The following is an 18,029-nucleotide window of genomic DNA, read 5'->3' on the forward strand; positions in this document are numbered from 1 at the left end:
TTATCAACCTTAAATATAAGATAAAGAATTGTCTTTTAAAATTATTAGTCCTCAAAAATAATAAAATTATTACTTTTTTAAAATAGGGTATCATTTTCAATGACTAGTTTAATTAATCACAAGGTTAGTACTAATATACCAATTGACTTCTTTGCTTCTAAGATGATCATATGGTATGTTTTTCATGCTTGACAGATTTTTAAGGCCATGATTAAATGATCAGTTATGATTTTCTTCTAAGTACAAAAAATAAATCAGTTAAGTTAGAGAAAAAACAGCAAAATTTTTGAATGATTTTATCTTTTTAATTAAGATACCTCTGTGAAAGATTAAGTTCACAGAATTACTAGTTCTTCCAGCCTTTTTTAATCAACTAATTTTTGAGTCATCATTGCTAACACTAAAGTTAGTATCATTTAACTATATAGTGTTATATAGTATACAGTGATTCATCACTGCAACACTATAATTGAAGAAAAATGTGGGATCATATACAAAAAAAAATCCCAAACCATTAGCATTTTTGTGAACAAATGCTTAAAACTATTTCCTATAAAAAGATATAAGCAATGGGAGCACCAAAACATTAATTACCACAAACAGATTCTACTCACCAGTTTGATTGCTACATATTCATTGGTGTAGAGATTTTTACCTAAGAGGAAAGCAGAATGTATATGTTTTAGTGACATTTATTCTGGGAAAAGCAAAGCAAAATATTAGCTTACAGGGTCATGAGAAAGGTTATATTCCCAATGCTGTTCACATAAATGAAACTTGATGTATAAGTGAAAAGCTACAGAGATGATGAGATCTAGCAAGGCTAGAACAGCTTGAAAATTTAGAAATTTAAGCTACACCTGAGAATTTTCCTAAAAGAGAAAACAAATCTCTCTTACACACACACACACACACACACGTGCATATTAATGCTTCCCAACTATTAAGCCACAAGGCAATTCAAGAAGAAATGCCAGAATTTCAAACAGATTTTAGCTCTTGGCACAATAAACACAAACCTTCATTCTTTGAACTAACTGGCAAATAGAATTCTATATATTTTGTCATGGTATTTCCTGTCAACTTTGGATGGCATGAAGGATAGTGTGAATAAAACCAATTATTGCCCAAACCTACTTTTGGAGAATTCATCTACTGCTTGTAAGCAGATGATTCTCAAAGCTGTTTTGACTGTTCACCAGAACCAATAGCCTTATATCTTTAACTATTTACAGGAAACAGATCTTCAGCTAGACAACACTTACACATCTCAAAGTTCTTCCTGCAATAACGGTTTTTCCTTTAAACTTTCCTATTTCTACAAATGTAATCAATATTCCCAGACGTTTAGACTAAGAACTTGGAATGATGATGAGGGCCAGAGCAACAACATTCACTTAGTGAACCTGTAATATATGCTGGATACTCAGCTCCTCTCACCTCCCCATCCTCACTAATCCTTGGAAGCCTTAACTTTAATTCCTCCTGAGTGCTTAGTACATATCATGTAGTTTAGCCACTGCACTGAACTTCGTATCTCTTCTTACACGTTTGCCTTCTTATCTAGCTAGAGTGTAAATATCTTAAGGATAGGGATTTTAAGTTTTCTCAATATCCTATGGTGCTTAAGACCATGTTCAGCACATATAAGACACTCAAAATCTCGACTGATTAAAAGTTATTGGTACTGTACATATAGTATGACTATTTTTAAAATATACCAGTAAATGTTATATTTCTGTAATACACAGCTGAATATATGTGCGTGAAAAAGAATATAAAAGGAATATAAAATAGTTTTACTATTTTAGTATTTTCTGATTTTTATATAATGCACATTGTTTTTATAAATAAAAAAACAAGCTGGGTGTCGTGTAATCCCAACACTTTGGGAGGCTGAGGCAGGTGGATCACTTGAGGTCAGGAGTTCAAGACCAGCCTGGCCAACATGGTGAAACCCTGCCTCTACTAAAAATACAACAATTAGCCAGGGGTGGTGGTGAACGCTTGTAATCTCAGCTACTTGGGAGGCTGAGGCAGGAAAATCGCTTGAACCCAGGAGGTGTAGGCTACAGTAAGCCAAGATTACACCACTGTACTCCAGCCTGGGCAACAGAGTAAGACTCCATCTCATAAATAAACAAACAAACACAAAAAGCTGCTTACAATACAAATTCTCATTTACAAACCTCTAGACAACAGAAGGCCCTCTGCAATATAACTACATCATTAAACTTTTCATACTGCCATCAGATTGCGAGTACCTTTATGTGTCAAAGAGTACACTAATTTAGGACTAATTTTTGTCTGCAAGTAAGATAAAAAGAAGACTAACAGGTTGGTTTCTTAGGTCAAACACCTAAGAAACCATAAGATGAATAACTTCTTTTTCTAGGGGAGCACAAGTAGAAAATAGGCATTTCTCTCATATATAGTGTTTGCATTAACCTTCTAAAGGTTACTTTATGTTTCTGATTAATGTTCCCACCAAAGCCATTTTAAAATATATTTCATGAAATTATAAAAAGGATAGTAATAAGTAAGAGAGGAACAGATGAGGCAGTAACAAATAGCCAATTCCCAGGCAGATTAAAACTTTAATTTGGCCCAGGACTTCTTGCACACCAGATGTCATGCTGCGCAAAGATTTTTCAAGACAGCTCTTCCTGAAATGAAATGAGCATTGTTACTGTGACTTAAAACTAGTTTTAGGGCCAGGTGCAATGGCTCATGCCTGTAATCCCAGCACGTTGGGAGGCCGAGGTGGGTGGATCACCTGAGGTCAGGAGTTTGAGACCAGCCTGGCCAACAGTAGAAACCCTGTCTCTACTAAAAATACAAAAATTAGTTGGGGGTGGTGGTGGGCACCTGTAATCCCAGCTACTCGGCAGACTGAGGCAACAGAATCACTTGAACCTGGGAGGCAGAGGTTGCGGTGAGCCAAGATCGTGCCATTGCACTCCAGCATGGGAGAGAGGAGCAAAACTCTGTCTTAGAAAAAACAAAAAAACAACTAATTTTAGCACAGGCTTAACCCTAAGAACTTAATTACAGCTCACACCTATAATCCCAGCACTTGGGGAGAGCGAGGCAGGTGGCTCATGAGGTCAGGAGTTCGAGACCAGCCTGACCAACATGGTGAAACCCTGTCTCTACTAAAAATACAAAAATTAAGCAGGCGTGGTAGCATGCGCCTGTAATCCCAGCTACTCAGGAGGCTGAGGCAGGAGAATCGCTTGACCCGGGAGGCAGAGGTTGCAGTGAGCTGAGATCGCACCATTGCACTCCAGCCTTGGCAACAGAGCAAGACTCTGTCTCAAAAAAAAAAAAAAAAAAAAAAAAAGCCATTAATACCATTTTTCCCTGTTCCTACTTCCTGTATAATTGCAGAACATCAATGCTATCTTAAAGTTTAAAATGACAGGTTTTGTGACCTCATAAGATCTGTGATTTTGCATGAGCATTGTGAGGTAGTACAAGATTAACTAGAAAAATAAGAGAACAGAAGTAGGGAAAAGCATGTGAATATTTAATGCCCATCTAAACAGATACCAGACATCTAAGATGAGCAACCTCAGTTCTTACCCTTCATAGACTGTATTCTAGCTCCTCACACAAGGTCTTGTATGTGGTGGCTCAAAAGTGTGTCAAATAAATCATATGATACAGTGAGTGTTAAAACAGAAATACAAACGAGTCAGTAGAAGAGCTTGGATATGGAGGGTAATGAATTTGGGCACAAGCAGCACTTGAAGTGAGCCCTGAAGGATGAACAGAAGAGAGAATAAAAGGCATTTTCTATGTTTAAAAAATACTAATTTGAACAATGATATGGATAAATGATAGAAAATGCACAGGATTTGATATACTGTGGGTAGACCCATATAATCGAAGCACAGTGTGTGGGAAGAAACAGAAGAAAAGCCACAAACATCCACTAAGCTAAGGACAGGTTATGAATAATAACCAATGCCAGGTCCCCACTCTGAGGTATGTACCCGTGGGTACTTGGAAGTGTGCCAAGGCCCTTGTGTACTAAGCTACAGGACAAGTAAGATACACTTTTCTTGGATCCTCATTTTCATTTGAAGATTTGGAGAAAGTCTTTTTTTATATAAAAACAAACCTACTATATTAAAGAAATTCTGCATAGATTTCTTTTGAAGAAAAAAATGCAGCCGGGTGCAATGGCTCACACCTGTAATCCCAGCTCTTTGGGAGACTAAGGTGGGCGGATCACCTGAGGTCAGGAGTTCAAGACCAGCCTGACCAACATGGAGAGACCCCCGTCTCTATTAAAAATATAGAATTAGCCAGGTGTGGTGGTGAATGCCTGTAATCCCACCTAATCGGGAGGCTGAGACAGGAGAATAGCTTGAACCCGGGAGGCAGAGGTTGCAGTGAGCCGAGATCGCACGACTGCACTCCAGCCTGGGCAACAAGAGCAAAACGCCATCTCAAAAAAAAAAAAAAAAAAAAAAAGCAAGAGTTCAAAGAAATCCTGGGCATTTACATACTTGTTTCTTCCACAAGAAGTCTTGAGGAGTCTCGTCATTCAGTGTGCAACCTTTTTCTTCTTTTTTTTGAGACAGAGTCTCGCTCTGTTGCCCAGGCTGGAGTGCAGTGGCATGATCTCAGCTCATTGCAACCTCTGCCTCCATGGTTCAAGTGATTCTCCTGACTCAGCCTCTGGAGTGGGTGGGATTACAGGTGCGCGCCAACATGACCAACTAGTTTTTGTATCTTTAGTAGAGATGGGGTTTCACCATGTTGGCCAGGATGGGCTCAATCTCTTGACTTTGTGATCCGCCTGCCTTGGCCTCCCAAAGTGCTGGGATTACAGGCGTGAGCCACCACTCCCGGGCTCAGTGTGCAACCTTTTTCTTATTTTTCCTGCATTTAGCTGGGCAGCCGCTTTTCACAGTGCAGTTGACTTTCAACTAAGTTTTCCATTTTTAGCCCCTTCTGCATCCCACCTTTGTGAAGTTCCTAGTGTCTCCAATTCTGAAACCTATCTGGTATATTTTATAGCATTAACTGGCCTGCCCCTTCAGGCACTCAGCCTTGTCTGGAGTGCTAAGTCAGTTACCACCTAACTATCTGTGTTTCAGCTTCCAAAATTTTGTTAACATTTCTCAATCTGTTTTCACTTTCTTTTCCATTTTTTTTTTTTTTTTTGGTTCCTTGTGGTTTTATGCCTTTTTGTTTACAAAAAAAAAAAAAAAAGCCCTTTTCTAAATATACTTTCTAGTCTTAAGACTAAGCCAGCACCCAATTTCATGAACTTCTACCTATAATTATTTATGCATATATCTTTTTACTTCCACTGGGCAGTAAATTTCCAGAGGACAAGAATGTTTAATTCATCTTTTTATCGCTAGAAACAAACATAGTATCTGACATTCGGTAGGTAAGAGATGCTAAAGTGAACAACTTGACTTGATATACGTAGAAAGTTCTTGTGAGAAAGTTCTTGGGTGATAAAAAGAAAGGCTAGTTTAGAATAAGATTATGGATAATCCTAAATGCAAATATAGGAGTTTTAACTTCATTCTTCAGCTTGCTGTGAATGAAGGGGAAAAGCAAATGGTGAAAGTTATATTTTTACAATATTAATCTGACAACTATATGAGAACAAATGTTTAAAAATCTGAAGAAATGGAATAGTTCCTGGAAACATACATACAACCTACCAAGACTGAGTCAGAAGAAATAGAAAACCTGAACAGAATAACAAGTAATGAGATTGAAGCAATGATAAAGACTCCTCCAACAAAGAAAAAGCCCAGAACCTGATGGCTTCACTGCTGAATTCTATCCAACACTGAAAGAACAAATATAAATTCTTTTCAAACTATTTCAAACTGCTGAATTCTATCCAACGTTGAAAGAACAAATATAAATTCTTTTAAAACTATTTCAAAAAAGCGGAGGAGAGGCCGGGCACGGTGGCTCACGCTTGTAATCCCAGCACTTTGGGAGGCCGAGGCAGGCGGATCACGAGATCAGGAGATCGAGACCACGGTGAAACCCCGTCTCTACTAAAAATACAAAAAAAAAAACCACCGGGCGTGGTGGCGGGCGCCTGTAGTCCCAGCTACTCGGAGAGGCTGAGACAGGAGAATGGCGTGAACCCGGGAGGCGGAGCTTGCAGTGAGCCGAGATCGCGCCACTGCACTCCAGACTGGGCGACAGAGCGAGACTCTGTCTCAAAAAAAAAAAAAAAAAAAAAAAAAAGCGGAGGAGAATACTTCTAAACTTATTCTGAGTCCAGCATTACACTGATACCAAAACCAGGCCAGGATAAAACAAAATAAAACTACAGGCCAATATCCCTGATGAAAATAGAGGCACAAATACTCAACAAAATACTAACAAACTAAATCCAACAACACACTAAAAGATGATTCACCATGATCAAGTGGGATGTATCTCAGGGATGTTAAGGATGCTTGAACATATGCATATCAATACACATGATACGTCACATGAACAGAATGAAAGACAAAAACCATATGATCATCTCAACAGACACAGAAAAGACATTTGATAAAATTCAGCATCCCTTCATGATAAAAACTCTCAATAAATTAGGTATAAAAGGAACACATTTCAACATAATAAAGGCCATATATGACAAACTCACAGCTAATATCAGACTGAATGGGGAAAAATTAAAAGCTTTTCCTCAAAAGACTAGAACAAGACAAGGATGCCCACTTTCACCAATTTTATACAACATAGTATTCAAAGTCCTATCCAGAGCAATGAGGCAAAAGAAAGGGCATCCAAATAGGAAAGGAAGAAATCAAACTGTTCCTGTTTGCAGATCACATAATCATATATATAGAAAATCCCAAAGACTCCACCAAAAAACTATTAGAATAAATGAATTCGGTAAAGTTACAGGATACAAAATTAACATACAAAAATTAGTAGCATTTCTAATGCCAAAAACAAACCAGTGGAAAAATAGAGAATATAATCGGAGCACAAGTGTGTGGGAGGAAATATGGTTTGGCTGTGTCCCCACCCAAATCTCATCTTGAATCATAGCTCCCATAAGTCCCATGTATAGTGGGAGAGACCCAGAGGGAGGTAACTGAATCATGGGGTGGGTTTTTCACATGCTGTTCTCATGATAGTGAATAAGACTCACAAGATCTGATGGTTTTATAAAGGGGAGTTCCCTTGCACATGCTCTCTTTGACTGCCGCCATGTAAGATGTGACTTTGCTCCTCCTTTGCTTTCTGCCATGATTGTGAGGCCTCCCAGCTACGGAGCTGTGAATCAATTAAACCTCTTTCCTTTATAAATGAGCCGGTCTTGGGTATGTCTTTATTAGCGGCATGAGAACAGACTAATACAGAAGGCAATCCCATTTACAATAGCTTTAAAAAAAAAAACAACCTGGGAATAAATTCAACCAAAGAGGTGAATGATCTCTACAAGGGAAACTATAAAATACTAACAAAAGAAACTGAAGAAGACACACTAAAAAAATGAAATATATCCATTGGAAGAAAATTGGCCAGTCACAGTGGCTTATGCCTATTACTGCCAGCACTTTAGGAGGCCAAGGCAGGAGGATCATTTCAGGCCAGGAGTTTGAGAGCAGCTAGGCAACATAATGAGACACTGTATCTGCAAAAAAATTATTTTAATTAGCCAGGTGTAGGAGTAAGTGCCTATAATCCTAGCTAGTAGGTAGACTGAGATGTGAAGAATGTTTGAGTCCAGGATCTTTGAGTTCATGTCACTACACTCCAGCCTAGGTGACAAAACAAGACCTTGTCTTTTTTTTTTTTTTTTTTTTTTTTTTTTTTAGACAGAGTCTCGCTCTGTCGCCAGGCTGGAGTGCAGTGACACGATCTCGGCTCAATACAACCTCCGCCTCCCGGGTTCAAGCAATTCTCCTGCCTCAGCCTCCTGAGTAGCTGGGACTATAGGCATGAGGACCACACCTGGCTAATTTTTGTATTTTTAGTAGAGACAGGGTTTCACCATATTGGCCAGGATGATCTAGATCTCCTGACCTCGTGATCCACCAACCTCGTGATCCACCCACCTTGGCCTCCCAAAGTACTGGGATTACAGGCGCGAGCCACCACGCCCAGCCCCTGACTTTGTCTCTTAAAAAAAATAAAAAAAAATTGGAAGAATATTGTTACAATGTCCATTCTACCCAAAGCGATCTACAAGATTCAATGCAATCTCTATCAAAATACCAATGACATTCAACACAGAAAGAGAAAAAAAATCCTAAAATTCATATGGAACCACAAAAGATTCCAAATAGCCAAAATAATCTTGGGCAAAAAGAACAAAGTCAAAAGAATCACTCTACCCGATGCAAAAATCTCCTAGAAAACTACAGTAACCAAAGCAGCACGGTACTGGCATAAAAACACACAAGTGAAACAGAATAGAGAACTCAGAAATAAATCTCCACATTTACAGGTAACTGATTTTCGACAAAGGTGCCAAGAATATACACTGGGGAAAACAGTCTCTTCAATAAATGGTGCTAGGAAAACTGGATATTCACACACAGAAGGAAGAAAGTAGACCCTTATCTCTCACCTTATGCAAAAATCAACTCAAAATGAATTAAAGACTTAAATGTAAGACCCAAAACTATAAAACTACTAGAATAAAACACAAGGGAAATGCTTCATGACATTCTCTAGGCAAAGATGTTTTGGATGGGAACTCAAAAGCAAGGCAGGCTCACACCTCTAATCCTAGCATTTGGGAGGCCGAGGTGGATCACTTGAGGACAGGAGTTCAAGACCAGCCTGGCCAACATGGCGAAACCCCATCTCTACTAAAAATACAAAAATTTAGCTGGGCGTGGTGGTGCACACCTGTAATCCCAGTTACTTGGGAGGCTGAGGCAGAAGAATCACTTGAACCCAGGAGGAGGAGGTTGCAGTGAGCCAAGACTGTGCCACTGCACTCCAGCCTGAGAGACAAAGCGAGACCCTGTCTCAAAAAAAAAAAAAAAAGAAAAGAAAAATAAAAAAAGTACTGGCAACAAAAGTGAAAACAGGCAAATGGGATTATATCAAATTTAAAAGTTTCTCAACAGAGTGAAGAGACAACCTAGAGGGAAAAAATATTTGCAAATTATTCATCTGACAAAGGGTTAATATCCAGACCATATAAGAAACTTGAACAACTCACTAACAAATAATCCAATTTAAAAATGGGCAAAAAACCAAAATGGACATTTCTCAAAAGAAGACATTCACATGGCTGGCAGATACATGACAAAATGCTCAACATTACAAATCATCAGGGAAATCAAGTCGAAACCACAATGAGAAACCACCTCACCCCAGTTAAAACGGCAATTATCAAAAAAACAAATGCTGGCAAGAATGTGAAGAGAGGGAAATTTTTATACTCTGTTAGTAGGAATGTAGATTAGTACAGCCATTATGGAAAACAATATGAAGAGTTCTCAAAAAATTAAAAACAAAACTACCATATGACCCAATAATTCCACTACTGGGTATATATTCAAAGGAATTGAAACCAGTATGTTAGCCAGACATGGTGGCTCATGCCCGTAGTTCCAACACTTTGGGAAGCCAAGGTGAGAGGATCACTTGAACCCAGGAGTTCAAGACCAGCCTGAGCAACATGGCAAAACCCATCTCTACAAAAAAATAAAATAAAATAAATTTTATTTTTTAAAGAAAATTGGGGAGGGGAGGGAACCAGTATGCCAAAAAGGTATCTGCACTCCCATGTTTATTGCAGCATATTCACAATAGCCAAGATATGAAACCAACCTAAGTGTACATCAATAGATGAAAAGAAAATGTACATATATACAATAGAATATTATTCAGCTATAAAAACGAAGTGCTGTCATTTGTGGCAAAGGGATAAACATGGAGAACATGTTAAGTGAAATAAGCCAGGCACAGAAACACAAATCCTGCATGATCTCACTTATATGTGGAATCTAGGAAAGCTGATCTCATAGGAGAGAACAGAATGGTGGTTATCAGAGGCTGGGGAGGGAGAAGGAAGAGGAATAAGGAAAGGTTTGTCAATGGGTACAAAGTTACAGTGAGATTTTAAGAATAAGTTCTAGTGTTCTATTAAGTAGTAGAATGACTATAGCTAACAAAAGGACCTCAAATAACATCATTTCATGTTATAATACTGATAAGAAAAAAAATCAATTCCCAGCCAGAACCACCATCTGTGTAGAGTTTGCATGTTCTCCTCATCTCTGTGTGGGTTTCCTCTCAGTACTCCAGTTTCTTCCCACATCCCAAAGATGTGTACCTTAGGTCAACTGGGGTGTTTTGTTTGTTTTTTGGGGAACATACAGGATTTCATTTTTTATTCTTTTTATTTCAATTGTTTTTGAGCTAACTGGGGTGCTTAAATTGTCCCAGGAGGAGTGAATGTGGGTGTATGTATCAGCATCCTGCCACAGAATGACATTCCTCCAGGGTTGATTCCCACCTTGTGCCCTAAACTGCTGGGATAGGGTCTGGCAACCTGAGACCCTGAACTGGGATAAGTGGGTTGAAAAAATGCATGAATACAAATTATTGTAAAATGAAAATTCTAGTCTATGGTAATCATATATATGCAAGACAATCAACAACAGAGTACAAAAGTGCTCAAGGAGCCTGCTATATTTGTTTTTGCACTGCATTGTAGTAGGATATTCTCCTTACCATTTTTGCTTTGCAAACATTTAGTCCTTGATTTTACCCACCACCATTGTGCTGCCATCACTCACTGATTCACCAAAAAAAAGGGTAATTATCTTTTTATTAATCTGTCTTAAATGTATGTATAGTCCACATTTATTTCAATGTTTAACATTACAAGTGTTTTGGGCCTTTATCTAGAAGTTTGGTAATGTTTTTGTGATCAGAAGTATGCCATAGGTCACTCCTCCTCAACTTTTTGTTTCAGTAGAAATGACACCAGTTCTTCTTTATATATCCAGTAGAATTAGGCTGTGAATCCATTTGGTCCTGGGTTTTTGGTTGGTAGCCTATTTATTACTGATTTGACTTCGCTCATTCTTGGTGTGTTCAGGAAATCAAGACTTCTTCCTTCAGTCTTGGGCAGGTGTATGTGTCCAGGAATTTATGCATCTCTTCTAGGTTTTCTAGCTTGTGTGCACAAAGGTGTTTGTAGTAGTTTCTGATGGCTATTTTTTTTTTTTTTTTTTGAGACGGAGTCTTGCTCTGTGGCCCAGGTTGGAGTGCACTGGCGTGATCTCAGCTCACTGCAACCTCTGCCTCCTGGGTTCAGCGATTCTCCTGCCTCAGCCTCCCGAGTAGGTGGGATTACAGGTGCACACCACCACGTCCAACTAATTTTTGTATTTTCAGTAGAGACAGGGTTTCGCCATGTTGACCAGACTGGTCTTGAACTCCTGACCCCAGGTGACCCGCCCACCTCAGCCTCCCAAAGTGCTGGGATTACAGGCGTGAGCCACTGTGCCCAGCCTCTGATGGCTATTTTTATTTTTGACATGGAGTCTCACTCTGCCACCCACATTGGAGTGCAGGGGTGCAATCTCAGCTCACTGCAACCTCCACCTCCCAGACTCAAGTGATTCTCCCACCTCAGCCTCCCCAGCAGCTGAAATTACAGGTGCATGCCACCAGACCTATTTTTTTTTTTTTTTGTATTTTTAGTAGAGACAGGGTTTCACCATACTGGCCGGGCTGGTCTTGAACTCCTGACCCTCAAGTGATCCACCCGCCTTGGCCTCCCTAAGTGCTGGGATTATAGGCATGGGCCACCACACCTGGCCTCTGATGGCTGTTTGTATTTCTGTGGGGTCAGTGGTAACATCCCCTTCATCATTTCTAATTGTGTTTATTTGGATCTTCTCTCTTATATTCTTTATTAGTCTAGCTAGTGGCCTATTTATCAATTTTTTTTCAAGAAACCAACTTCTAGATTTGTTGATCTTTTGAATGGTTTTTCGTGTCTTAATTTCCTTCGGTTCATCTCTGATTTTGGTTATTTTTTGTCTTCTCTGCTAGCTTTGGGGTTGAATTGTTCTTGTTTCTCTAATTATTTTCGTTGTGATACTAGGTTGTTAATTTGAGATCTTTCTAACTTTTTGATGTGGACATTTAGCGCTATGAATTTCCCTGTTAACACTACCTGAGCTGTGGCCAGGTGCGGTGGCTCACGCCTGTAATCTCAGCACTTTGGGAGGCCGAGGTGGGCGGATCACGAGGTCAGGAGATCGAGACCATCCTGGCCAACACAGTGAAACCCCATCTCTACTAAAAATACAAAAAAATTAGCCGGGCATGGTGGCGGGCGCCTGTAGTCCCAGCTACTCGGGAGGCTGAGGCAGGAGAATGGTGTGAACCCGGGAGGCGGAGCTTGCAGTGAGCTGAGATCGCACCACTGCACTCCAGCCTGGGTGACAGAGCGAGACTCTGTCTCAAAAAAAAAAAACAAAAAAACACTACCTGAGCTATGTCCCAGAGATTCTGGTATGCTGTATCTTTGTTCTCATTAATTTCAAAGGACTTCTTGATTTCTGTCTTTATTTCATTATTTACCCAAAAGTCATTCAGGAGCAGGTTGTTTAATTTCCATGTAATTGCATGGTTTTGAGTGATTTTCTTAGTCTTGACTTCTATTTTATTTTACTATGTATGTACGTATGTTTTTTTTTATTTATTTATTTTTGAGATGGAGTCTCACTCTCCCTCCCAGGCTGGAGTGTAGCAGCACGATCTCAGCTCACTGCAACCTCTGCCTCCTGGGTTCAAGGGAGTCTCCTGCCTCAGTCTCCTGAGTAGAGTAGCTGGGACTACAGGCATGCACCACCACACCCAGCTAATTTTTGTATTTTTAGTAGAGACAGGGTTTCACCATGTTGGCCAGGCTGGTCTTGAACTCCTGAACTCAAGTGATCCGCCTGTCTCAGCCTGCCAAAGTGCTGGGATTACAGGTGTGAGCCACTGAACTCGGCCAATTTATTTATTTATTTTGAGACAGGGTCTCACTCTGTCACCCAGGCTGGAGTACAATGGCCCCATCTCAGCTCACTGCAACCTCCACCTCCCCAAGGCTCAAGCAATCCTCCACCTCAGCCTCCCAAGTAGCTGAGACCACAGGTGCACATCACCACATCCATTTTTTTCTGGTATTTTTAATAGAGACAGGGTCTCGCCATGTTGCCCAGGTTGGTCTTGAACTCCCGAGCTCAAGCAATCAGCCCACCTTGGCCTCCCAAAGTGCTGGGATTACAGGTGTTAGCCACAGTGCCCAGCCTTGACTTCCATTTTAATTGTACTGTGGTGCAAGAATGTGTTTGATATGATTTTGGTTCTTTTGAATTTGCTGAGAATTGTTTTATGTCCAAATATGTGGTTGATTTTAGAGTATATGCCATGTGGTGATGAGAAGAATGTATATTCTGTTGTTTTGGAGTGCAGAGCTCTGCAGAGGTCTGTAAGATCCATTTGATGCAATGTTGAGTTCAGGTGCTGAATATCATTGTTAATTTTCTGCCTCAATCATCTGTTTGATACTGTCAGTGGAGTGCTGCTATTATTGTGTGGGAGTCTACATCTCTTTGTAGGTATCTAAAAACTTGCTTTATGAATGTGGGTGCTCCTGTGTCGGGTGCATATATACTTAGGATAGTTAGGTCTTCTTGTTGAATTGAACCTTTTACCACTATGTAATGTCCTTCTGTCTTTTTTAATCTTTGTTGGTTTAAAATCTGTTTTGTCTGAAATTAGAACTGAAATCCCTGCCTTTTTCTATTTTCCATTTGCTTGGTAGATTTTCCTCCATCCTTTTATTTTGAGCCTACGGATGTCATTACATGAGATGGGTCTCTTGAAGACAACATACTATTGGGTCTTGCTTCTTATCCAGCTTGCCACTCTGTGACTTTTAAATGGGGACATTTAGCCCGTTTACATTCAAGACTAGTATTGATAGGTATGGATTTGATCCTGACATAGTGTTGTTAGCTGGTTATTATGCTGGCTTGTTTGTGAGGTTGCTTTATAGTATCACTAGTCTGTATATTTAAGTATGTTTTTGTATTAGCTGGTAGTAGTCTTTCCTTTCTATATTTATTGCTCCTTTCAAGATCTCTCGTAAGGCAGGTCTGGTGGTGTTTTGGAATGGGGTCTTGCTCTGTCGCCCAGGCTGGAGTGCAGTGGTGCAATCACAGCTCACTGCAGTCTCAATCTCCTAGGCTCAAGAAATCTTGGAATGCACCACCACATCCAGTTAATTTTTGTAGAGACAGGGTTTTGCCATGTTGCCCAGGCTGGTCTCAAACTCCTGGGCTCAAGAGATCCACCCATCTCGGCTTCCCAAAGTGCTGAAATTACAGGCATGAGCCACTGTGCCTGGCCTTAACTCTTGTTTTTATCAATTACCCTATTGTAAAATTAGTTTCTTTGTACATGGTTTCACTTAAAATCACAGTGTCCAAGAACCTATTGATGAAGTGAGGACTTACCACACTGTATATTTCAAGATAGCTAGACAAGAGAATGTTGAAAGTTATTATCACAAAGGAAGGATAAAGATTGGAGGCTATGAACACGCTAACTACCCTTATTTTATTATATAATGTACACATGTATTGAAACATCACACTCTACCCCATAAGCAGGTACAATTATTGTCAATTATAAACAAAATAAAAAATATTAATCTGGCCCCAATGTATAAAACAGAAGCGAATGGGGTAATTAGAAAGAAGATGAATAAGATGTTTTTATAACAGAACATATAAAGAATAACTATTTCACAGAGCTGTTATGAAGATGATAGAATATGTGCAAATATTTTGTAAACTGCAAGGTACTAGATAAGTCTAATTTTTATTACTTCTATTATTATAGCAGAGAAGAGGTAATAATTCCTGAGAGGACTAAAATAGGATCTTCATGCAAGGTATTTTGAAGGAAAACCTAACAACATTTGGATTACATGTAATGTGAGGGATAAGGAAAATGGAAGGGTCTAAATGAGGGGTGTCCAATCTTTTGGCTTCTCTGGGCCACACTGGAAGAATTGTCTTGGGCCACACATAAAATACATGAACACTAACAAAAGCTGATGAGCTAAAAAAAAAAAAAAAATCACATAATGTTTTAAGAGAGTTTGCAATTTTGTGTTGGGCTGCATTCAAAGCTGTCCTGGGAGAACAGAGTTAGTTAGGAGAGTAAACAATATCATTCCATGCTACTATGATGCATTCCTCCAAATTCTCACTAAACCTAAAAGTGACAGACAAATTATAAAATGCTTCTTAGCTTCTATTTTCACATGTATATGAAAGAGTATAATCACAGAAGTATAACAAGTGAGACAAGCCTATGTAACACCCAACATAGTGGCTGATACATCACAAAATGCTAGCTTGTGTTTACTTGATTTCTCTAAGGGCACCAAAAGAATCAAATACATGTTACCCTCTTATTATCCTTTTTCTTAAGAGGCACTGGAGGTGACTTGATAATTCTCCTGAGCTAAGCATTGCCTCAAATGAACTTCTTTGCAAGGGCACAAATGCATTCATTAAAATGTCACAGGTCAACACAAAATGCAGCCATGTTTCAGAAATTTAGACAATCACTCAGCCACTATCCTAAATAATGTACAGTACTCAAAAATTTTGCTCCAGATGAATTTAATTACAAAGATTGTGCTAAAACCCTGCCCATTTAAAATAAATAACTGCTTCAGCTAAAAAAAATAAAAATAAAAGCATACCAATAACTACGAGGAAGGAAGGCCGTTTAATGGACAGAAAAGTACCATTGATGAGCTGGCACAATCCCAAGCACTGAAAGCTTTTAGTATCTGTTGCACAAAATCCACAATGCTTCCCAAGCTCACTTCCTGGCTATTGGTTCTTTTATTCTTAATAGAAAAGGAACTGCATTACACAGTAGTTTCTGGCGCTTTATATTTAAGCTCAGCCCTTTCAAAGCAGCAGTCCTGGATGTGATGCTGTCCATAAAACCCTCTGCATGAAGACTTCCTGTTTCTGTAAGTCACCTACAGAGACAACATTTACCGTAAGCTTCATCAGACACTGCATTATTTCAAAGAATCAGGAGTTCTCAGTTCTCAGAGCCATACTGATAAAGGAACATACAGTCTGTTTAGTTAGAGCTCCAGCTGTCACATTTTCTTGCCCTTCAGTGAAAACAGTACATGTATAAATTACTACCTAGAACTTGTAAAAAAATCCAGCCAAATGAACTTGAGGCAAATAGTAGTTAAAACAAGTAACTACTTTTATATAAGTCAGATGATTACCATGTCTATTTAGGGCGAAGAGGACAGGTTGGCCTATTGCCACCTCCACCCAAAAAGCATCTCTTTTTTTTTGCGGAAACACAGTCTTGCTATGTTGCCCAGGCTGGAGTGCAGTGGCATGATCTTGGCTCACTGAAACTTTGCCTCCCAGGTTCAAGCAATTCTCCTGCCTCTGCCTCCCGAGTAACTGGGATTACAGGTGCACACCACCACACCCAGCCAACTTTTGTATTTTAGTAGAGACGGGTGTCACCTTGTTGCCAGGCTGGTCTCAAACTCCTGACCTCAGGTGAGCCTCTCATTTGGGCCTCCCAAAGTGCTGGGAGGCATGAGCCACCGTGCCCGACCCAAAGAGCATCTCTTTAAGTGAGCAGTATGATTAGGGGTAAGAAGATAACGATAGCAATACAACTCAAAGGAAAAAAAGCAGATAATTTTTTCACTTTTACTAACTTAATAGTATTAAAATATTAGTATACTATGCAGAAACATTTCCCAAATGATTAGCAGTTAATAGCAAGAATAATTTCTTCTTGTGTCAAGTTTTTTAAAGGGCTTACCTATCAATAAGTACATTATAATAAAAGAAAATCTTATTAAAGCTTAATATCACTGGGATGGTATATACAGCATGTTCATTATTAACAAGACAGACAATGCTCAAATGTTTTCTAAACTGTAGAACATGATCCATTAGTGGGATATAAAGTAAATACATTCAAATATTGATTTTAAAAAATGTCTTGACCAAATTTTTTAAAGAAAAAATATATAAAACAAAAAGTATCAGAATACATTATACTTAGTAAGGATAAAATATTATTTCATGAAACTTTTCATATACACAGATATTAACTATGTGTATACTAAATTACAATTTTTTTAGGGTGAGTTATGATCAAAGAATAATAAGAGCCATCAATAAAAATCTTCTAAAAAGCAGTTTCAATTATTTCATTTTGCAATGAAAAGCTGGTCAGTGGCTGGACTAGTTTCTATGTAACTTTCCTAAGGTATTACACATGATATTCTCATTAATCTGTTAATAAGAAAAATGAGAGTGCTTCTAACAACTGAAAGTCTAAAGTGAGGCTACGTGGAGTGAGGTAAAAGGCAGCAAGGGCCAAAAGAAAGGGAGAAGTTGAAAGTCATTTATAAATAGCATGAAAGCAGGACTCATATTCCATTTTTGAGAAAGTGTCTATGTACTTTCAAGGGCCTACGCTTTACAAAGACAATTTGTAAAATGTTCTATATTATAGTGGTGGGCAGAAAAACTGGAATGAATCATTCTAGAAAGTATGATTTTCTGCAGCAGAGAAATACTGAAGTATTTTTGTATTTTTAAAATTTTTATGCATAACTTCAAAGGCATAGGATTTTCCCCCATGTAACCTACCCAATTTCAGTAACTTTATTATTTTGAAACAAATCTCAGATGTTATATCATTTTATCAGTAAATATTTCATTATGGGTCTGAAACAGAATTGAAGTACTTTTTCAGAACAGATGGATCATTTATTATTTGAAGACCTTCCATATCAATGTGGAAAATTAAAAGATCAAATGGGAACCCATGAAAATGAAAAAGAGTGAAGTACCAATGAGACATTTCAGCCACCCAGGTAGAAAAAAAAAGGTCCAACAGTCCCTTGAAAAATAAAAGAGTTGAGGTTGGGTGCGGTGGCTCACGCCTGTAATCCCAACAATTTG

The 18,029-nt window shown here is 38.9% G+C and overlaps 1 protein-coding gene across 4 annotated transcripts in view; it reads right to left on the reverse strand.

Annotated features, from left to right (window-relative positions):
* The window catches only part of CSNK1G1 (casein kinase 1 gamma 1), a 215,469-nt gene that overhangs the window by 94,733 nt on the left and 102,707 nt on the right, over positions 1-18,029 (reverse strand). For all 4 annotated transcript variants that reach the window (XM_030814545.1, XM_030814544.1, XM_030814543.1 and 1 more), the window contains exon 3: positions 615-655. In XM_030814545.1, the coding sequence (XP_030670405.1) occupies positions 615-655 (41 nt within the window). The remainder of the gene's footprint in view (positions 1-614; positions 656-18,029) is intronic.

This window comes from Nomascus leucogenys, chromosome 6, assembly GCF_006542625.1.
Source record: "Nomascus leucogenys isolate Asia chromosome 6, Asia_NLE_v1, whole genome shotgun sequence".
Classification (NCBI taxonomy): Eukaryota; Metazoa; Chordata; class Mammalia; order Primates; family Hylobatidae; genus Nomascus; species Nomascus leucogenys.